Here is a 23203-nt window from a genome sequence, read left to right as displayed (position 1 = left end):
CTCCTGCTTGAGCATCTGCCCCCTGGTGGTCAGTGCACATCATAGCAACTGGTCGTTCCAGTCATTCCGGTCACTTACGCTTTTATATATATAGATATGCTTGAAAGGGACTGGTTCCTCTTTGGTCTACAACTCAGAATCACCTTGGCTTATCAGCAGCAGATAAGAATTCCATAACCCACATGTACAAAGACAACTACAAGTGCTAAAGACAAGAATAAATTCTTACTTTCCAACAAAAATTAGCAAATACTTCCCTTCAGGATCAGAAAAGGGTAGGGCCCTAATACACTCAGTTTACATATATGAGTTCAGTTTTGTAAAAAAGAAAGATATACACAGATACAAAAAAAAGCAAATTATTAAAGTGCTATTAACATTTATTGAAGTATTATTTAAAGTTATTTCTTAAAAAAATATTTTTACTGATTTCAGAGAAGAAGGGAGGAGATATAGAAATATCAATGATGAGAAAGAATCATTGATTAGCTGCCTCCTGCACACCCCCCTACTTGGGATTGAGCTAGCAACCTGGGCATGTGCCCTTGACCAGAATCGAACCTGGGACCCTTCAGTCCACAGGCTGATGCTCTATCCACTGAGCCAAACCGGCTAGGGCTATATTAAAGTATTTTTAAAGATTCTAACAATAGAGTACCCAGACATTAACAAATCTGGTTATCTTAAAGCCACAAATTTTTAATAAATCCAGCAATAGCTTTGATGCATTCATTTTGTGATACTAATGTCTAAAAAGTATATACTCTTCATTAGGACATTCTGAAAGGAAATCTAAAGAGTGGAGAAAATATAACTAAATGTTAATAGCTATCTGTAGAAATGAAATCAAGGATGACCTTTCAGATCTTAATACTTCAATATTTTCTACATTATCACAAAAAAGAATACATTTAAAAAATAAAACAAATGCTCATGGAAGGAGACCTGACTTGGGATGGAGAACACAACAGTACAATATACAGATGATGAATTATAGAATTGTACACTTGAAACCTATATAATTTTATTAGCCAATAAATTCAATAAAAACTTAAAACAATAAATACTTTAACAATCAACAACTTTGCTAAAGAAATCTACACTAATAAAAGAGAAACATGGTAATTGGCATACGACCGCTACCCTTTTCATTGGCTAATCAGCGAGATATGCAAATTAACTGTCAGCCAAGATGGCGGCCGGCAGCCAGGCAGCTTGAAACTAACATGAGGCTTGCTTGCCTCAGTGACGGAGGATCATAGTTGGAGGAAACCAACGTTCCCCGCCTGCTGCTGCAGGCCTCTGAGCGGGCAGTTTAAGAAACATTGTAACAAATACCGCCAGACTTCAGCCAGCAGATTCGCAACATTGTAAGCAAAGGCCAGAAACCTACTTTCAGCTGCGGAGGCCTAAGAGCTGGAGCCAAGCCTCAAGGTAAAGCTGGCCCAGAATAAAAAAGAAAAAAAGAGAAAAAGGAGCGGTTGGGAACTTCAGTCACTCCCAGCCTGAAAACAGCCCTCAGCCCCTCACCCAGACTGGCCAGGCACCCCAGTGGGGACCCCCACCCTGATCCAGGACACCCGTCAGGGCAAACCAGCCGGCCCCACCCATGCACCAGGCCTCTACCCTATATAGTAAAAGGGTAATATGCCTCCCAGCACCGGGATCAGCGTGACAGGGGGCAGCGCCCAAACCCCCTGATCGCCCTGTGGCTCTGTGTGTGACAGGGGGCGGGGCCCCAACCCCCTGAGCAGCCATGCTCTGTGCCTGATGGGGGGAGCTCCCCAACCCCCCCCCCCCCCGGGCCCTGCTCTGTGTGTGATGGGGTAGAGCCATAACCTCCCCATCGGCCCTGCCCTGAGTGTGACAGTGGCGGCGCCCCAACCCCCTGATCAGCCCTGCTCTGTGGGTGATAGAGGGCAGCGCCCCAACTCCCTGATCGGCCCTGCTCTGTGGGTGATAGAGGGTGGTGCCCCAACCCCCTGATGGCCCTGTTCTGTGTGTGACGGGGGCAGCGCCCCAACCCCTTGATTGGCCCTGCTCTGTGCGTGACAGGGGGTGGCGCCGCAACCTCCCCATTGACCCTGCCTTGAGTGTGACAGGGGACGGTGCCCCAACCCCCCAATTGGCCCTACCCTGAGCGTGACTGAGGGTGGCATCACAACCTCCCAATCTCCCTGCTCTGTGCATGACAGGGCGGCGCCCCAACTCCCCAATCGGCCCTGCTCTGAGCCCGACCAGGGGCTGCACCTAGGGATTGGGCCTGCCCTCTGCCACCAGGGAGCAGGCCTAAGCCAGCAGGTCGTTATCTCCCGAGGGGTCCCAGACTGTGAGAGGGCACAGGCCGCGCTGAGGGACACCCCCCCCCAGTGCACAAATTTTTGTGCACCGGGCCTCTAGTATAAATATAAACACCCTAAACAAGGCCTTTCTCTGTTTATAAAGTCCAAGGAATGACCTATCCCATTGCCCAATTTATAATCCTCCCCCTAAAGCCAAGAATCACTGTAATTTTAAGTATTTTAATTCTTCCTTTAATTTTCGATAGGTTTAATCTTAATTTTTTTAAAAGGAAGTCTTCAAGCATACTACCTATAAAAACTGTGATCATATTAGAATGGAAATTTTCAATGATCCTTTGATATAAGAATACCTCGAACTAAGATATTTTGTGTGACATGTTCAGAATCACAAATTTCAAGGACCATTCCTGATATTAACAACCTCAGAAGCAATCTAAAATTACAGAGAAGAAAACATTAATATTTATTCAAAAGAAATAACATGAGCTAATACAGCGAGAATAGTGGACACCTGTTTGCATACCCAACGTCCATTCTTCTCTTTCACCTTTCCAACATAATACCAATTTTATTTTTTTAAACATATTTTATTGATTTTTTACAGAGAGGGATAGAGAGTTAGAAACATCCATGAGAGAGAAACATCCATCAGCTGCCTCCTGCACAACCCCCACCGGGGATGTGCCCACAACCAAGGTGGAATCGAACCTGGGACTCCTCAGTCCACAGGCCGACGCTCTAGCCACTGAGCCAAACTGGTCAGGGCGACACCAATTTTATTCATGCTTCCATCCTCATCCTCAGTTCCAAGGGTAGATCCTGATTAGTGTAAGCTATTATTGGTCTTGGGTAGGACTAACCAGACTGAAGGGAAAGATATATTCTAGCACTGCAGGAACCATCACTCCTTATGGACTGAATTGATTACCACTGACTTCAAGGAGGAAATCAGTTTTTGGATATCAACTTTGTGAAGAGCAAGACAGAGTAAGAAATTGGATCTATAATGAAGTCACTGATTTGCTAAATCAAGTAATTGTGGAATCTGTCTATTACTCTGCACTTCCTATTATGTATACTAACAGTTCTTTTAAAGCAAAATTTGAGTCAGACTACATAAAACTCAATTTATGTATCCAAAAGCATCCTAACTAATGTGAAAAGAAACCAAATCACTTGGGATTATCTTCTTAATAAAGCAGCTCAAATACTATGTGTTTATATAATATGTGTTGCCTTGGCCAGTGTGACTCAGCTGGTTGGGTCATACAAAGGTTGCCGGTTTGTTTCCAGGTCAGGGCACCTGCTCAGGTTTCGGGCTCAATTCCTTCCCCTCTGTATCTGTATGTCTGTTTCTACTAAAAAAGATTATAATAAAAATATATAATATGTGTTAACACCTTAATTAATACTTAGAATTGCTGACAATTCTATCTTGATCATAAAAATAATTTTAACCATCCCATCTGAAACACTGTCTTAACAGCCACTAAAAAAGACATCAGTAAAAACGGACGCATCTTTCTTAAAGATTTTTTAAAAGAAAAAGTTATACATACTTTCAATACTTTATATCTGTTATGTAAATAAACTCAAAAATGAAAAGAACAATCTTAGAGTTCCTTCTAGGATCTGCATATGGTTGCCAAACAACTGAATAATCAGATACAGTTTATATGAAAATTGAGGCAACTTGTATATGTAACCATTTGAAAACTTTCCTGTTTGTACTTGCGTATGTGTATGTAAGCTTGATCATGAGTATACATATGCAAACATACACAATCTTTTTTTTTTAATCCTTACCCAAGGATATGTTTTTATTAATTTGAGAGAGAAAGGGAGTCATGGAGGGAGGAAGAGAGAGAGATAGAGAGAGTCCAGAAACCTAGGTATGTGCCCTGATCAGGAATTGAACCAACAACCTTTTGGTGTACTGGATGACTCTCCAACCAACTGAGCCACCCAGCCAGGGCTACATATAAAATCTTTTAAATCTGTGGAAATAACTAAGATAATTCATATAAAAGGAAAACATTTTTTACTTTATTAAAGTGATTCACCGAAGGATATACCATGGTTCATTAAAAACACAGGAACCATAAACAGGTGTTTTTTTTTTTCTTGACTGATGGCTATGTAAAAATATATCTGCTTTAAGAAATATTAGTCTCATTAGTCATTTATAGTAACACACAACTATTGCCAGGCAAATATTAAAAGACTAAAAACATTTGAACTTGTACAGTCATAGCTTAAGGATATAGAAGGCAAAAACAAAAGAGAATTTATTCTGAGTCTACCCTTGACTTCTTAATGTCTGACTCTTGCAGAATGAACCAAAAACTTCAGTTTAGCCAAATATGCATGTGACTCCATGTGTCTCACACATAATAGCAGCTTGGAGGCACAATCAAATCTAAAAATTTATTACAGCAGGAAATGGAAATCTGCACTATTAAAGGGTAAAGATGAACATATAAATTGTTATCTGAGAGGAAAAGTGAGGAATGAAAATCCAATGCAGTAGGGGAAGTGGGTTGTTAAGTACTTTTCAAATTGCTCAGTGTTAAACCATTATTACTGAATTCAAATCTCAGTACTCTATCAGGATATGAAACTGTTAACCCACCACACCCCTAAATATTGCTTAATAAACTAAACACAAACTGTCAATCTTATTGGATGTGCACTTCTTAGAAATTTCTTTCAACTTAAAACAGAAACAGTTGATGTAACAGCTATTCCATCACTACTTTTGTTGTAAAGGCATGGATTTTGGGAGCCTCTCATCAATGAAGGACTAAATTTTAAGAACTGGAAGGAAATTTAGGAGGTCACTTTTAACCCAAACTCTATCCCAAACTAGGAAACATTTAGCAAAGATTTATTGAGAGGTCTCTACTAGTATATTCAAGACTCATTATTGATTGCTGAGGGTGACACAAATAAATCTAAAACCTGCCTCAGGGAATCTATAGAATGCCCCAAAGGAATTCTAGGCTGAGAAACAGAATATTAGACTGAAATAAATATAATGTAAAATCCTAAGAACAAAGAGGCTTCAGGGAATGGTTAAGTGATATCTGAGTTAGGCCTGGAACAAAGGGTTGAATCTAGACAATTGGCAATGGAAGAAAAGAATATTTCAAGCAGTGAGGATAGAATAAACTCTGACTCCTTATACCAGCCGTGGGCATACTACGGCCCGCTGGCTGAGCCCGTTTGAAATGAATAAAACTAAAACTAAAAAAAAAAAAAAAAAAAAAAGACCGTACCCTTTTATGTAATGATGTTTACTTTGAATTTATATTAGTTCACACAAACACTCCATCCATGCTTTTGTTCCAGCCCTCCGGTCCAGTTTAAGAACCCATTGTGGCCCTCGAGTCAAAAAGTTTGCCCACCCCTGCCCTATACAAATACACCCATTTCCAACTACTCCTCCCTTATTGGTACACATTCTGCTCTTGCCATGCCAGGTTTCCTGGTATTCTTTAACATTTAGGCAGGTGCTTCAAATAGGCATTGCCTTTTCAGGGCCATTGCATCTCCTGCTTCCTCGGCTTGGAATGATCTTTCCCCAGATATCCGCAAGCGGGCTTTCTTACCTCCTTCAAGTCTTTGCCCAAATGTCTCCTTCTCAGTGAGAACTTACCTGCCTACCCTATTTTTTTTTTCTTTTTAAATAGTTCATTGATTTTTAGAGCGGGAGGAAGGAAGAAGAGAAAAACATCAATGTGAGTGTATAACATCAATCGACTGCCTCCTCACGCCATCTCCTGGGAATTGAGCCTGAAACCTGGGTTTGTGCCCTGCCCAGGAATTGAACCAGCAACCTGTAGGTGCACGGGAATACTGCCCAACCAACTGAGCTACACAGGCCAGGGCCTGCCTATCCTATTTTAAATTATCATCCTTGCACTCCCTGTCACCCTGTCCTGCTTTATTTTTTCCACATCACTAATAACTACTTATTAGTTTTGTGTATCTCCAACCCCAGAAAGAATAGAAGTTATGTTTGTTCATCTTCAGATTTTAAAACACTGCCTGCACTTGGTAGGCATAAAATAAAAATTTGTTAACAAACTGACTGAAATAAATGAGTGAAAAAGATTTCTGCCCTCAAATAGGTTATGGTCTAGTGAAGGAAGCAAATATATAAACAAATAAATAACCTTCCATTATTTTCTGAATGACAAAAATACAGTTGGCAAAACTCAATTTATAAAAGACTAATACACAAAAACAGCTCTGGCATCCCTACTTCTACATGGCCAGTGACCACTAGATCCTTCTTTATACACCTCTCGGCCCCCTGACCCCAAGAACACTGTCATTTACCCAATGGCCAAATGACACCATAGCTGTCACTGCTGCCAGAACCTCCTCTTCCCACATTAATCCTCACTGCGACCTCCTGGGTTAAAGGTAAAACATATTCTATTCCCATTGCTAGACAAGAGAAAGATGTATTCCTGCATTTCCAAATGAAATTCATTTTTCTGTAGATGGTTAAATTATAAACTGCAAGAACGGTTACACTGATATTGTGGATTAGGCAAGAAACCTACTTTTAATATTGCTTAATTACTAAGTGTAGACATGAAAAAACAAATGTTTGAATTCTCTTTCATCGCTGGAACATACTTTTTTTATACTGTGAATGAATGGCACAAGCAAAATGGTTAAGAGAAAGTTCCTTCAATAAAGACTAGTACTATATTTTAGGCAAATGGGTAACACTGTAAAGTTAAAGTCATGTTTTTTAAACCCAGAAGGATCAACTAGAATTTTATCCTGGATCAAGGAATGATGTAGAATTCTTAAATAAAGCATTAGCATTTAAGTTGCATTATACTCAAGCCACACAGTAGTAGAAAATATTCTTTATCGCTAGCAACAGCAAAACTAAGGAAATGAGGAATAAGCTCAAGATTTCTCACGTCAACTAACACCTCCACAGACTGCATTATCATTTTAGGCAAAGTGACATTTTCACATTTAATTTCTAATGGCAGGAATGATTTCTATCTGGGACTAACCTGCATAAAAGTGTTAGCCTTGGCTCAATTTAAATATTTAACTGAAGGTTCATTTCTGGCTATAAGCAAACAGCCCCAATACTGCACAATATTTATATCTTTACATAAACCATACCGATGAAAGCCCAACTTTGTGTTTTATCTAAACAGCGAATTTTGCCCTCAGATGGGCACTGAACCCTCCCTCCATCGTTACTAAATTACTTACTAGTATCTTTCCTACCTTAAGATCTCCTGCATTTTTAAACAATATTTACACTTCTAAAAGCGTTTTTATAAACATTACTCTTCTTCATAAGTGGAGGAAAAACTATAAATGAGGACAAATTCTCTTACAAATTAGAGAGACACCAAACCAGCAGCTAAAATCCTGACCTCCAAGTACAGAATCACAGGTCTGGCCGGTCACCCACAAACGTCAATAATAATTAATTTAAATAATAATTAAACAATTTGCAGCCACTAAGAGAAAAGCCCCATGAAAGTGTTAGTTCCTCACTTATCTTTTTTTCTTTAACAAAGAGACACGTGGAAGTCAAACTGGGCAGTGGACCACGTATCACCACATAGAGGGGAGAGAGGAGAGAGACTGCCCAAAGCGTGCGGTTCCCAGCGCGCAGGAAGCTAAGTTCTGCAGGGTGAGAGGAAAGCCCCAGCCCGCCTGTCCACGGAGGAGAAAGAAGTCCCCCAGGAAAGGCTGGGAGTCGGGCAGGTGGGGCTGCGAGACCAGCGAGCTCCGCCGTCTTCCTCGCAGGCTGGCGCGGGTGTCGGGGAGACAGGCGCGCAGGTGGGCTCGCGGGCGCAGGTGGGCTGCAGCCCCGACCCGCGAGGGCCCGCGCCGGGAAGTCTCCCGGGCCTCGCCCGCGCCGCCGGGAACCACTCAGGCAACAGACGGGCGGAGGAGCCACCCAGGCAGAGCCACGTCGGAGGATGCGAGCGCGGCGGGAGGTGGGCACCCGCTCACACCCACCGGGAGGGAGGCTGACCACCCGGGAGCTGGAGGCAGCCGGGGCGCGAGAAGGGCCGCGCGTGCCTGAGGGAGTCGCCCTGAGGGCGCTGCCTGCAGCCCACAACTCCCCCTCGCCCGCATCGGCGGCGGCGGGATACTCACGTACGGCTGGTAGAACTTGGAGAGCCGCGGCTTCCCGTGGTTGTTGAAGATGAGGATCGCCTTGATCATGGCTGAGCCGGGCGGACCGGGTGGGCGCTGGGGGCCAGGGCGGGGGCGGGCGCGCGAGCCTCGCCTCGGGATCTCGCCGGCGATCCTTCCCAACCCGCCCCCTCCCGCACGCGCGCGCGCGCCCCCGAGCCGCGGGGCGGGCCCTGGGCGGGAGTGGGCGGGGCCGGGGCGGAGGGAAGCGGAAACACTCCAGGCCACGCCCACTGGCCGGAGGGGCTCCTGCGCGCTCCGGGGTCTGTGGCGACGCAGACCGTCGTCCCCTACCCGAGGCGGTAGCTGTGGAAAAACAGCAGTCGCGGTATTAATGGGCAGGCTTCTACGACAGGCTCGACATAGAAGGTAGCCGGCAACCCCAGCTCTCACTGCAGAGTTGGGTCCCCTTTCGCCGTCGCCAGCCTGACGACTTCCTGGCGCAAAGCCCGCCCACTGCACGCTGAGCCCCCACTTCCTATCTCGCCTCCCCCCGAACAAGATGGCTGAGCAGCCGGAGGCCGTGCTCCCGCTCCCTCCTTCGGGTGCGGCGGACGGCGAAGGCCCTGCGGACGTCTCCCCAGGAACAGCCACGCCGGAGCCCCCTTCTTCCGCCGCAGTCTCCCCGGGAACGGAGGAACCTGCCGGCGACACCAAGAAAAAAAGTAATTTGGAGAGTGGTTTCTGGGCAGAGGCGGGAGGTGTAGGTCGCTTCCCACTGGGGATGGCGGCCAATGAAGAAGCAACATTGAGAGGAAGGCCCGTGCCCGGCGTGGTTTTTAACGGTTAGGAAGGGACCTGTGCGTCTCGGCTTTGAAGACCTTCCTGTGGAGGGCCTTGCCAGAGGCCGTTGCTGGACGCTTGGCCGTGTGGTGCGGCCCTGGCCTGACCTCAGACTTTCTCAAGGTGGGAGCGGAGGGGGATCTCGGGAGCTCCAGGTACTTAGCCCGGTAGCTAAATAGAATAATGATTGAAGATGATAGGGCTAGTTCACGCCTTCCAACTAGTTAGTTCGCAGGGGTTTGTTTTGTTTAAAATACCAAATTGCGTGTGAATTCACTTCTTGAACCAAAAAACTGAAATTTTACCCAAAATGAAGAATGTTTAAAGGAATACTAAAGGCACAGGCATCGCCTTTCTAAAAAACACACAAGCCATTTTGGAACCCTTGTGAGTCATGTCATTGTGTGAACTAGCTGTCATCCACCCCGTCATCGCTTGAGAATTCGTTTGCCATGGTAAAATCCAGACATTCCTAAGTTGGCTTGCCCTGGAGCAGCACTCTGTGTAGAGTAGCTTATGAGAAAAAGCAGCAAGTCGGCACCTATAATGCAGAAAGGTCGGCCCGGGGCCGCAGACACGTTTTGCCAGTCCGGAGGCTTAGCCCAGGTATTGGCAGGGTTTCTGCTCAGTGACCTCACAGCCCGGAGTCGAACGTCATTTTCTTCTGCCGCGGGAGGTAGCTGTTTCCTCCGGCCCTGCTCCCCGGGGGCCCAAGTTAGCCTGCTTCTCCATTTGGGGGGAATCTCTTCTTGTCCCCACATGACGCACTACTGGAGAAACAAACCTTTTTTTAATTTTTTTTCCAATAGTTTTATTCATTTCAAACGGGCCGTAGTTTGTCCACGGCTGCTACCCGGTGTCCCTGAAACATGAGGTTTGAGCTCGTACCCACATGGAAGACAGAGAATGAAGTCACCTGTGTGTTAAATGAAGGTATCCACTGGATTTTAGTGAGGGAGCTGTGACTAAAAATACGATGACGCTGAGGCTTTCATGAAATGTTTTTAGCATAGTCCTGATCAGACTTGGGAAAAGATGAAATTCTTGCCCAAGGACAGTGCAGCCGCACCGATGCATTTTAAACCGAGGAACGAAGTCCCCAGGTTTACAGTTTGAAAGCTCACTTTGGATGCAGATTGTTGAAGGAATAGGACAGGCAGAGGGACGAGTAGGAAGGTTCTGCAGTCATCCAAGTGAGTGGTGGCTGGAATGCGGCAGTGGCAAAGGGAATGAAGACAAGTGGATTGGATTTGGGATCTGGAGAAACAAACCTTTGATTATTTTTATAGATAACCACTAGAATCTTTCTTGAGAAGAATTCCATGAGTTTTACCGAGTTTTGTTCCTCTTTTTCTTCCATTTTTATTATAAGCAGGAACAGCTGAAACCGGTTTGGCTCAGTGGATAGAGCGTCGGCCTGCGGACTGAAGGGTCCCGGGTTCGATTCCGGTCAAGGGCATGTACCTGGGTTGCGGGCATATCCCCAGTGGGGAATGTGCAGGAGGCAGCTGATCGATGTTTCTAACTCTCTATCTCTCTCCCTTCCTCTCTGTAAAAAATCAATAAAATATATTAAAAAAATAAAATAAAAAAAATAAAAAAAAAATAAGCAGGAACAGACTTTCAAAGGGCTTGTTTGAAGCTCTAACAGTCTCAGTCAAAAGTGTACTACTACTCCCTGAGGATAGCTTTGCAAAAACAGTGGCTAAAGATGAGTGACCTGCAACAGGGATACAGCCTGGGGTTATATGGCATGGTCTCTTGGTTCCAAAATATATATATATATATTTTTTAAGCCGTCATTTAAAAATTGGTTCTTTTTCTGGCTCCCATGAGCATTTGAGTTTGCCTCTTTGATGTTATAAAACTTAGTTTCTAGCTATTGGATTTCTACCCTGACATTGTCATCCTTTTTTGAGGACCTCTTCTGAGGAAAGAAGCTTAGCTGTTGCATATGCTTCACTTCTGGTTTAATCTACAGAAGAACAAAGATTGTTGCAGCAAACCGGGGTTGTTGGTCCTGGCCTCACATTAGGACCACCTCAGGGAGCTTTAGAACATACCTGTGCCAAGACCCTGCTTCCAAACATTCTGTATTCTTGTAAATTAAATTTGTTCCCCCCGTTGCTCCTAATGCATAGCTAGGATTGAGAACTGTAAAGCAAATCACCTTTAGAAATTAAAAGAAAATGTAGTTACAATTTAAATAAATGTGTCCTCTAGCTCCTATCCCTTCCAATTTTTCTTTTTTCCTGCAGTAGTACAGCTCATAATATTTTCTCCTTCACTTTCTTGAAATGCTCAGTTGCAACTGAGTTATTGATAGCCTCAGGAGATTGAAGAGGGCATAGAAGGTGAGTTACTCAAAATCCCCTCATTTATCTTTCAATTCATCTCTGTTTCCTGGATAACTGAAGCTAGAGTTTAAGTGGAGGAAGGAAGGTAAACTTTTTCAAGAAGAATACAGTGTGCATTATGTGTTCCAGGTGCCTTCATTCCCAGGGTAAACTTGAATAAATTAACCTCTGACTCCATTGGATCCCAATTTTTAACACCAAAGACTGGGACAAGAGAGATGTAATATACTAGAATTAACTTTAGGGGGCAGCAGTACACTATTTTGCTTTCAGTGTTGTTTTTGATAGAGACTTTTTTCCCCTTTTTATTGAGTGTATTGGGGTGAAATTGATTAATAAAATAATACAGGTATCATGTGTACAGTTCTATACTACATCTGTATATTGTATTGCGTGTTCACACACATCCTTTTAAGTATAGTAACTTCAGGAGGCAGATTCATAGGTTGTGTTTGTATTTTGGATTATTGAAACCTTTCTCTAATTGAAACTTTTTGGCCCCTAGTTGTTTTTTCCCCAATAATTATTATGTTTCTTTATTAGCAATGTTATTATAGAAAACTTGGCGGTTACAAAAAGTACCAGTAAAACCAAATATTAATCACCTATAATGTCACTACTGAGAAATAGCATTTTGGTGCACATTCCACATTTACATGAATATGTGTTTGTGATGGTTTTAATGAAATTGAGGTGTTATACATGCTGTTTTATATTAGTACATTTTGATAACTTCTTCATGCTGTTAAATATGCTTTTATAGCATGTTTTCTTTAATGGCAACTTAAAATCTTAAGGTTCAAAAAGTATGAGTTAGGAGCTGATACTGTTCTAAACGCTTTACATGTATTAACTTATTTAATCCTCAAAACAACCTTATGAGGTAGATGCTATTGTCCTCATTTTATAAAAGGAAAAACTGTGGCACAGAAACATTAAAGAATTTATCCAGGAATATATACATAGCAAGTAGCAGAGCCAGGATTTGGAACCCAGGGACTTCAGAGTGTGTACTCTTTATGGAATTATATAAATTCTATTATAGACAATAATATCATTTTTCAACCAATCCCCTCTAAATACCATTGTTGAATATTTAGATTTGCCAGGTATTTTTTTTTCTATAAAAATAAATGTTTCAACAAAGGTGAAATCCTTCTAAGTGCATCTTTTACATCTCATATTTTATGAGACTAGATTCCTAGTACTATTATTATTAGTACTAGAGACCCAGCGTGCACGAAATCGTGCGCGGTTAGGGCCCCTGGGCCTAGCCTGGCCTCAGTCGCATGGTCTCTGCCGCCCTGCAATGCTACGTGAAGCTCCCCGCTCCAGGGCACTCCGTGGTGCTCGCAGCCCCTCGACTACTCTGCGAGGCTCCCCCCCCCACCCCTCGACTGCTCCGTGAAGCTTGCTGCTGCCCTGTGAAGCTCACCGCTGGCCGCCCAGGTGACTGCTCCTCTAAGCTCACAGCCACCCTGCGAAGCAGAAGCAGCCCCAGCCCCGCCACCGCAGCTCAACAGTCCCCAGTCCCGCCCCACCGCCAGCCCCCGCCTCATGGTGAGGGGCTCAGGGTCAGGGGGAGGACCAAGAGGCACTTCATGGTGACTGGTCGCCCGTTCGGTCGTGACGGCACCTAGCTCTTGATATATATTAGGATTATTGGATCAAAGCATATCTTAAGTATTTGGTAATGTATTACCATATTGTTCTCCAGAAAGGGTGTGCCATTTTTTTATTCCCAACAGTAGTGTCATCTACAGTATTATTATTCTAATTTTTGCTAATTTGGTTGGTTGTAAAAAGCCCTGACATTATATATATATGTGTGTGTGTGTATACATAAATATATACATAAAATACATTTTTATTGGTTTTAGAGAGAGCAGAAGGGAGAAGGAGAGAGAGATAGAAACATGAATGAAAGAGAAATGTCAACATCCATCGACTGTTTCCTGCACACCCCCCATTGGGGATCGAGCCCGCAATCTGGGCATGTGCCCTGACCAGGAATTGAACCAGTGATCTCTTGGTGCATGGGTTGACGCTCAGTCACTGAGCTACACCAGCCCAGCGACATTTTATATATTTTTACATATTTATTGACCATTTCTATTTTATTATTATTAAAATAAAATTTAAAATTATATTTCATGGAGAGTCCTTTCTGAGACTGTAGAATCAGAGGGGGGAGAAAAATGACGAAAAAGAATCTTACAACCTAACATTTGTATATCTTAGACATACCTCCAGTATCCAACATATGTACTATGTGTAGATTAAAGGTTTAACTTTTCTAAAGTCATTGTATGTTGTAGTGTAATTGTTAATTTTTTTTTCCTTTTACAGTTGATATCCTGCTAAAGGCTGTGGGAGACACCCCTATAATGAAAACAAAGAAGTGGGCTGTAGAGCGAACCCGAACCATCCAAGGACTCATTGACTTCATCAAAAAGTTCCTTAAACTTGTGGCTTCAGAACAGTTGGTATGAAACCAGTGCTGACTATTTCCCTCAATTACCTATAATGGTTACTAGGCAATAATGAATAACTGTTGTATATAGAAATACATATGGAGCCATATATTTTTACTTCAGTAATGTTCTTTTATTTCTTTTGTTGGTGGGATTTCTGTACTTTATTGAAGGATTCTCTGGGGAACTCTGAAGTGAAATGAATTTTAGATTTACATTTACAATGTGAACTGATTTTTTTTTTTTTTTTTTTACCACTGAGGTGGTTTTTCTCAAAAAAGTCACTGAATGCCCACGCAGAAAGATCTGTCAGGGAACATACGGAAATATTTAGGTTTTATAATTTGTTTTGATATTAATGTTGTTTCCTTTGTGTTCCTATTAAGGTAAGCAATATGTCCTTGCCATATGTTATGGAAGAACTAAGAGATACTCTTATTTCATATTAGTAGATGTTAAACACTTCACGGTAGCAGTTGGAAAGATTAATATTTTAAATGACACTGGTTTTTAACTTGGCATTCAGCTACAGAAATTTAAATATCTACTTGTATTTGGAATATTGTTGCATTTTGATTAATATAGCAGACACCTTTATGGGCAGATCACATCTTGGGCAATATTAATACTGATCTAGTAGTTTGGCTTTAAGTACCTCTCACAAAATGAACATAGTTGCAAGAGTAAGTATAAGATAGATCAATCACTAGAAGTAATTTGAGGAAGAATAGCATATAGAGCCTGGGATTCCTCCAAAGGAAGATGTTTAGAAAAAGTGTGGAAATATTTGAGTTTTGCAGCTGAACATCTCCCTCTGTAATCAGAGTGAGAAAAGCATCTGTGTTATTACAGTGCCATATAGAATTTAATTGTCAGAGATGGGCAAGAAGGTTATAGTGTCATTCACATGCATATTGGAGCTAAAACCTCAGGAGCAGAAGACCTTGCCTAGATAGAGTTGTTCAGTGGTTAGAGCTTCAGCCCATGGACCGAAGGATGTCAGGTTTGATTTACAGTCAAGGGCATATACCTAGGTTGCAGGTTTCGATCCCTGGGACAGTGCAGGAGGCAACCAATCAATCTGTCTCTCTCACATCGATGTTTCTCCCTCACCCTTTTCCACTCTTTAAAAACCAATGGTAAAAGTATCCTTGGTGAGGATTGAAAACAAAATCATTATTCTTTAAAACTAAAATAACTATCTTCCCAAATTCTAGCATTTATTAGCAAGATTACATTTTGAAATTGTTACTTCCATGGAATTTTAAACTAGCTGAATTGCTTTTTTTTAAAAAAAATTATAGTCACTTTCAGTTCCTGACTCCTGTTATAAATTGTAATGAATTTTTATAGTTCTGCTACATTTACTCTACTATCCCCTTAACACTAAAACCATCTTACTTTTAGCTACAAAGTCCTAATTATTCTTCCACCTAGTTAAATCCTATTTATTATCTCTTAGAGAAGGCTTTCCCTGATGTTTTTGCTAGATTAAATTAATGCCACATCTGTTGTGTACTACACACTTTGTCAGATGCACTTTTTTCATCTGTAGTCTTATCTGCATATGTCTGCCTCTCCAGTAGATTGAAAACTTATTAATGGGAGTCATATTAATCTTCACAGTTCCACACCTTGGGAAATTCCTACCACATAATAGATAGTGTATGTTTGTTGAACTAAAAACTGTCATCAAGAGCCCTTCTCATTTAAAATGTACCAGAAGAATAAAATATCTATGTTCATTCACAGTTAAACTGCTAGGATCTAAAGACAGAGTCTTATATCTGTACTAGAGGCCCAGTGCACAAATTCATGCACAGGTGGGGTCCCTCGGCCTGGCCTGCAATCGGGGCCAGAAGGTTGGCCAGGGAAAGAGGGCCTCATGAGGTTGGCTGTCCGGGGAGGAGGGGCTGCAGGAGGTTGGCTGGCCGTCCAGCGGGGGGGCGGGCTGCGGGAGGTTGACTGTGGGAGCACACTGACCATCGGGGCAGCGCCTACATTGAGTGTCTGCTCCCTGGTGGTCAGTGCATGTCATAGCAACCAGTTGTTTGGTTGTTTGGTCACTTAGGCTTTTAAATACCAGTATATAGATTATAGAAATTCACATTTAAATGCACACTGATTTCTAACTTTATGAAGTTTTTGTTAAGAGTATTACTCAGCCTTAACCATTAATTGATATTTATACATGAACTTTTTAAATAATTAAAACTAATGTATATTGAGTACATATACCAGGCACTTGTGCTATCTCATTTTATGTTTCCCAGCAGCTCCAAGAAGTATAGGTGCTATTATTTTCCGTATTATAAATAAGGAAACCAGCTGAGAAAAGGTATTTGTGTTTAGAGCCAGAACTTAAACCTGGATCTGTCTCAGTAGAGCCTCTGTTTTTAATTACCACACTGAATCACTCAAGGGAGAAATGTAGTCCTTATTTGTTTTTATTACAGTTGGTGACCCAAATAGTGTCTATCAACCAACTGTTTAGTCTGATATTATTGGGTTTTAAAGGCTATATTAAGTCCAGGAAACTTTAGTCTTAGAATTTGACTATAGACAAAGGATCAACCAACTATTCTGATATTATTGGGTTTTAAAGGCTATATTAAGTCCAGGAAATTTTAGTCTTAGAATTTGACTATAGACAAAGGTAAATTGATATGTTACCTGAAAATAATGTTTTATTTTCTAAAAGGAAAATTATCAAAAGCTACTAAGACACTGTCCTTTTGTATCTGCAGTAATTTTTTTAAGTACAGGTTCCCCCCACTATATAAAAGAAGAACATTCCTATGAAATCTTTTCTAAGCCAAAATGGCATAAAACAAAAAAGTAATTACCATTAATTTATGTGAAAAAATTTTGTGCATACCAAGATCCCCTCAAATAACCCACCAAACCATAATACACTTAATTATATCCAGTTTTATGCTAAGCATAACACCCTTATGAGCTCTTTTAGGCATTCTGATATTTTAGGTCACATCTTGCTAACAGATGTATAAAATTGAGATAAAGCACAGACGCTTACAGACACAGTCCAAAGCTATGCTGGCTTACTGCCAAGATGCAGAGTGTAGTTCCCACTGAAAGAGATTGGCGGCAGGGCTAATCTCACCGTTTCTATAATGGCTCACTGCAAAACATGCTGAATGTTATTTTTGCTTTCTTCATAAAAGTGAAAATCCTCTTAGGGTTTCTCAGTTAAAACAGGTACTAATGTAGGTCATTCATAACATGAACTTTCAAAAAGCAGAGGATACATGTATTAGAGAGTTTTAATGAAAACAGACTAAACTGGAACATTGAACAATGAATCCTTTAAAGAACAAGGTTATAAGAACATTAGGTTTCATTATGTTACCATCTTATTTAGATACAAGTGACTTTACAGTAGTGGCACCCAGCCTGGAGTTCAGTACTTTTATGAGTTTTCAGTGGTGGTAAAGGTAAAAAAAAATCCAACTGTATGTTATTACCCAAGAAAAATGCTCACACTATCTCAGAGATTTCCTGATTTTATACTGTGTATGAAGTTTTGTTAGGAAAAATTCTGTCTTTAAAATGAGTAGTTGGGCCGAAACCGGTTTGGCTCAGTGGATAGAGCGTCGGCCTGCAGACTGAAGGGTCCCAGGTTCGATTCCGGTCAAGGGCATGTACCTGGGTTGCGGGCACATCCCCAGTGGGAGATGTGCAGGAGGCAGCTGATCGATGTTTCTCTCTCATCGATGTTTCTGACTCTCTATCTCTCTCCCTTCCTCTCTGTCAAAAATCAATAAAATATAAAAAAAAATAAAAATAAAAAAATAAAATAAAATAAAATGAGTAGTTGGAAAAAGTAATACTTTTAATAATTTCTTGAATAAATCTTCAAAAGCTATTTGTAAAAACATTTAAAGATTATTAGTTTTAATAAGTAGGAACCACTGCTCTAGAAGCAAAAAATCTGGTTTTATTCCTCCAGGTAGGAACTAATCTTCATAAAGATCTCATTAGTTGACTGATTTATGAGAAGTAGGAAAAAGAGGTTAAGGAAATTTCTTTCAATTCTGAAGACAAAGAATTTGAAAGAGCTGGCTGATTGAACCCCAGAAAAATACAGATTAATCAGGATACCATTAAAAATGAATTGCCTTTTTTTTTTTTTCTTTTGCAGTTTATTTATGTGAATCAGTCATTTGCCCCTTCCCCTGACCAGGAAGTTGGAACCCTCTATGAGGTAAAACATAACTGCTTTATTTTTTTAATAAAAGATGCACATCTGTGAATAGTATTATTAATTAACATCATTATTTTAAGAGATGCTATTCTTAATTGCCTCTCAGGAAAAAATATTACTTTATTGTTTTCTGTTATATCTCTTAACACCTTGAACATTTACTACCTCAATAAATTAGTCAGTGATTAAAAAATTAAGGAATGAATAATACAAACAGAAGTCCAGAAAATAAGGCCTTCTTTTTTGCCTAATTTGTTTCTTTTACATTGTTTATATAATTAGTAATCCAGATTTGCTTCCAAGAAATTTAAAAGAAGTCTACATAAAAATGACTGTATTCAACATACTAACAGTTTCATGACAAAAATTATTATAGTGTACACATTAGCACCGCTAGTAGAAAACAGTATATACATTACAGTTAAGAGATATAGAGAAAGGGCAAGATTAAAATATGTAAGCCCATCCATGCCTATGATGTTTAAAGGACAGCTTTTATTCAGTACTAGAGGCCTGGTGCACAGATTCTGCACTGGTGGGGTCCTCGGCCTGGCCTGCAGGGATCAACCTGAAACCAGCTCTCCGACATCCCCCAAGGTGTCCCGGATTATGAGTGGGCAGTTCTCGGGTAACGCACGCCAGAATCAAGCTCCCTCCTCTCTGGGTCCGGGGTGCGGGTGAAGCAGATTCAGGGCCAACAGTGCCCAGCGGCAACCTAACCCATGGCTGATTCCGTGTGGAATTGGGCTCCCTCCTCTCTGGGTCCGAGGTACAGGTGAAGCAGAATCAGCGCTGACAGTGCCCCATCTACAATCTCTAACCCACAGCCGATTCCATGAGGCTCCCTCCTCTACTGGTCAGAGCATCATAGCTACCAGGTGAACAGTTTAATGGTCACTTAAGCTCATACATATAGATTACTAGAGGCTCAGTGCACGAAATTTGTAAACTGGTGGGGGGAGTGTCCCTCAGCCCAGCCTGCACCCTCTCCAATCTGGGACAGTCCTCTCACAATCCAAGACTGCTGGCTCCCAACCGCTCACCTGCCTGCCAGCCTGATCGCCCCTAACTGCTCCCCTGCTGGCCCGATTGCCCCCAACTGCCCTCCCCTGCAGGCCTGGTCACCCCCAACTGCCCTCCCCTGCTGGCTTGGCCCCCTTGTGTGAGGGTGTGATGGTCAATTTGCATATTACCTATTTATTACATAGGATGATTACTGATGTGTTAAAATAGCAACTTGCATCTTTTGAAAGAAATAGCTTTGTAGATAATTTACACCTACGTGTATAAGGATATTTATGATACGTATACCATTTTTTCTTTCATCAAAGAATTAAGTTTGTTGCTGTTATTTTCTTTTTGTAGTGTTTTGGCAGTGATGGTAAACTGGTCCTACATTACTGCAAATCTCAGGCATGGGGATGAACGACAGAGAAAAAGATCTTGATAACTAAAAATGAATCTTCACAAAGGACACAGCTCTGAAAAGTTTGATACTTATGGCAAGATACTTGTGGATATGATCTCAGCATGTTATCTGCTAAGACCCATGTTTATGCATGTAAAAAATCCAGAGAGTTGACCCACAAAAATGTGATTTGCATTAATACAGGAATCATCGTGAAAGATTGACATTAGAGTATATACAGTACTACAACTATTGCTCCAGATATGCCTCCAGGATATTGAAAAGGAGACTAAGATTGTATAAAGCCTCATATTTGTTTGTTGTGTGTTTGTTTAATTTATCTTTATTGTTGAAAGTATTACAGATGTCCCCCTTTTTCCCCATTGACCCCTTTTTGGCTGCACAGGTCTTCACCACACTATTGTCTGTATCCATGGGTTATGCATATAAGTTCTTTGGTTAATCTCTTCCTACCCACCCCACCGTCCCTCTGAGACTTGACTGTTTGTTCTATGCTTCTATGTCTCTGGAGCTATTCACCAATTTATTTTGTTCTCTAGATTCCACATATGAATGAGATCATGTGATACTTGTCTGTCTCTGACTTACTTATTTTGCTTAGCATAATACTCTCCAGGTCCCTCCATGGTGTGTCAAAGGGTAAGAGATCCTTCTTTTTTACTGCTATATAGTATTTCATGGTATAAATGTACCACAGTTTTTTTTATCCACTCATCTACTGATGGGCACTTGGGTTGTTTCCAGATCTTAGCTATTGTAAATTGCGGTGCTGTGAACATAGGAGTGCATATATTCTTTTTTATTGCGTTTTTAGGTTTCTTAGACTATTTTCCTAGAAGTGGGATTACTGGGTCAAATGGCAGTTCCATATTTAATTTTTGAGGAAATTCCATACTGTTTTCCATAATGACTGCACCAATCTTCATTCCCACCAGCAGTGTACTAGGGTTCCCTTTTCTCTACATCCTCACCAGCACTTGTCATTTGTTGACAAAGGAAGCAAGAGCATATAGTGGAGTCAAGACAGTCTAGTCAATAAGTTGTATTCGGAAAGTTAGGTACATGCGAAAAAATGAAATTAGACTACCAACTTACACCATACACAAGAACAAACTCAAAAAAAAAATGGTTAAAAGACTTAAAATGTAAGTCTTGAAACCATAAAAATTCTAGAAGAAACCACAGACCGCAAAATCACAGACATCTCCTGTAGCAATATGTTTGCTGATACATCTCCTAGGGCAGGGGAAACAAAGGAGAAAATAAACAAATTGGACTACATCAAAATAAAAAGCTTCTGCACAGCAAAAGGAACCATCAACAAAATGAAAATGGAGCCCACTATAGGAGAATAAATTTGGCAATGATACATCTGATGGGTTAACATATATAAGGAACTTGTACAACTTAACAAAAGGAAGACAAACCAATTAAAAAATGGGCAAAGGACCTAAATAGACACTTCTCCAGAGTGGTCATACAGATGGCCAAGAGACATATGAAAAAAATGCTCAATGTCCTTAATCATCAGAGAGATGCAAATTAATACAACAGATACCACCTCACACCTGTCAGAACGGCTGCCATCAACAAATCAACAAAACCTCTTTTTTAAAAAAAATATATTTTATTGATTTTTTACAGAGAGGAAGGGAGAGGGATAGAGAGTTAGGAACATCGATGAGAGAGAAACATCGATCAGCTGCCTCCTGCACACCCCTAACTGGGGATGTGCCCACAATCAAGGTACATGCCCTTGACCAGAATTGAACCTGGGACCCTTGAGTCCACAGTCCGATGCTCTATCCACTGAGCCAAACCGGTTAGGGCAATAAAACCTCTTTTTATCGGTTCTTAAAATTACTGAAATTGTTTACTTGTAGAATTAGCACTGTAAAAGTCAGTTTAGTTTACTAAAAGATTATTTTTGTGCTGCTCCTGGGAAGTTCAGTTTGAGGTATGGGATATACTTTTTCTTGTATATATTTATATCTACAGTATTATGAAAGAAAATCTCATTGACCTGCTGGCTTTATACCTTACGTAGTCCAGTAGAGGGCAGCCCAGATGGCAGAAATGAGCAGTTTGGTTTTCCATCTTTGCCAGATGCTAATGGAGGAGAAGACTGTTTCTAGCAAATACCTAGCCAAGAGCACATGTATGTTGACACACTGGAAGGCTGCTTTAGAGAATATGCAAGGTTTAGATTTAATTGTCTTATTGTGAAAAAAAAACTTTAGACAAATGAAGTATACACCTATTTTAGTCCTAACATTTGAGGATTCTGGAGTCCCAATGTTTATAGGTGTAATGGTCTTCTGTCTCTTTTACAGTGTCAAAAGCACTCAAGTAAATGTGACAACATCTTTGAGTTTTTATAATGTATTTTTCAACTTGAAAATGCTCAAAGAAAAACTGGACAAAAGCCTTAGTTTTACATGTATTTCATGCCATGACTAAAAGTACCTTTTTTTCTAATGCCATTAGACTGGTAATTGCTTGAGGTGAGATTTAACTTTTTAAAAATTCTGTATTATATTTGTAATGCAGCATTAAAAAAGCATTCCAATAAATTGAATGGAATGTCCAAACAGAATCTAAAGTATGTACAAGAATTCTCTTAAGTGTTTGTTTTCAAAAGTAATGTACTTTATGATTAATGATCTGCCATACACTAGCATTAGGGGGTGCTAAGGAAGAATTCCATTTATAGTGATGAAATTGCTGTTCAGTTCTCATTTTCTGTCCAAGAATAAATTCTTAAGTCCCCTTATGCCAGTGTTCCGGTGTAATAAATTAATACAGCTAGTAGTTAACACTGGAATAGTACAGGTTGAATTGTGCAAATTTATCTTGTAAGATTAGGTAAGAAATTTATATATATGTTGGAAGCTGGAAAGTGTACTATCATTTTCAAGTCAAATAGGTTGGATGTGGATCTGTTCTGTAGCTTCCTCCATTAATAGTTACTGAAGAATGTGAATGTATTTATATACATATGTATTTAACAAATAGCAAAAATGTGTTTAACTTAATATTTGCCAGTAAGGTTTTAAGTGATGGGATATTTACTACAATAATCAAAGCTATTTGAGTTTGAGTTTGTGACATCAATTTAATTGTTCCTTTTTAATCTAAAGAATTTATTAATTAATTAAATCTAAGGTTAGCTAAATATGTATATACCTTGTGGGGTTTTTTTCATAATAACCTTGAAGATATAGTACAGGGTTTTACACTATTACAAACCATATTTACACTATTATCTCTTTTACACTATAATCTCTTAATCCTTAGCCAAATAATTAATTATTCTGTGCTAACTTTGCAACACTTACTTGTAAGCCTGGATCCCCTAAATTGCTGGGTGATGGGCACCTTATACACAATTCACAAATTTTTTTGCAGATGTCTGGTTTAAACTGTTAACTGTAATT

General features: G+C 40.7%; 2 protein-coding genes across 8 annotated transcripts in view; one reads left to right on the top strand and one right to left on the bottom strand.

The window, feature by feature from the left end:
• Nucleotides 1–8920, bottom strand: part of AP3S1 (adaptor related protein complex 3 subunit sigma 1) — a 53249-nt gene extending 44329 nt beyond the window's left edge. For 2 of the 6 annotated variants that reach the window (XR_013995850.1, XM_081088732.1), the window contains exon 1: nucleotides 8460–8920. Coding sequence is in view for 5 of the 6 variants with exons in the window: in XM_081088732.1 (XP_080944858.1) it covers nucleotides 8460–8528 (69 nt within the window). In the remaining variant the exon portion in view is untranslated. The remainder of the gene's footprint in view (nucleotides 1–8459) is intronic. The other 4 variants (XM_081088730.1, XM_081088733.1, XM_081088731.1 and 1 more) reach the window with 3 other exon arrangements.
• Nucleotides 8854–20315, top strand: ATG12 (autophagy related 12). Of its 2 annotated transcripts, XM_081088736.1 has the most exons (4): nucleotides 8854–9163; nucleotides 13988–14124; nucleotides 18275–18337; nucleotides 19703–20315. In XM_081088736.1, exons 1-4 carry the CDS (start codon nucleotides 9001–9003, stop codon nucleotides 19760–19762), a joined length of 423 nt encoding a protein of 140 aa, XP_080944862.1. In that variant the 5' UTR covers nucleotides 8854–9000; the 3' UTR covers nucleotides 19763–20315. The 2 variants fall into 2 exon arrangements, with proteins under 2 accessions (XP_080944862.1, XP_080944863.1); XM_081088737.1 differs by lacking the exon at nucleotides 18275–18337.
• Nucleotides 20316–23203: the final 2888 nt, after the last annotated feature.

The sequence above is a fragment of the Myotis nattereri genome (genome assembly GCF_964212035.1).
Source record: "Myotis nattereri genome assembly, chromosome: 4".
In the NCBI taxonomy this organism is placed as follows: domain Eukaryota; kingdom Metazoa; phylum Chordata; class Mammalia; order Chiroptera; family Vespertilionidae; genus Myotis; species Myotis nattereri.
Note: the sequence above shows the minus strand (reverse complement) of the source record. Positions and strands in the feature narration are given on the sequence as shown.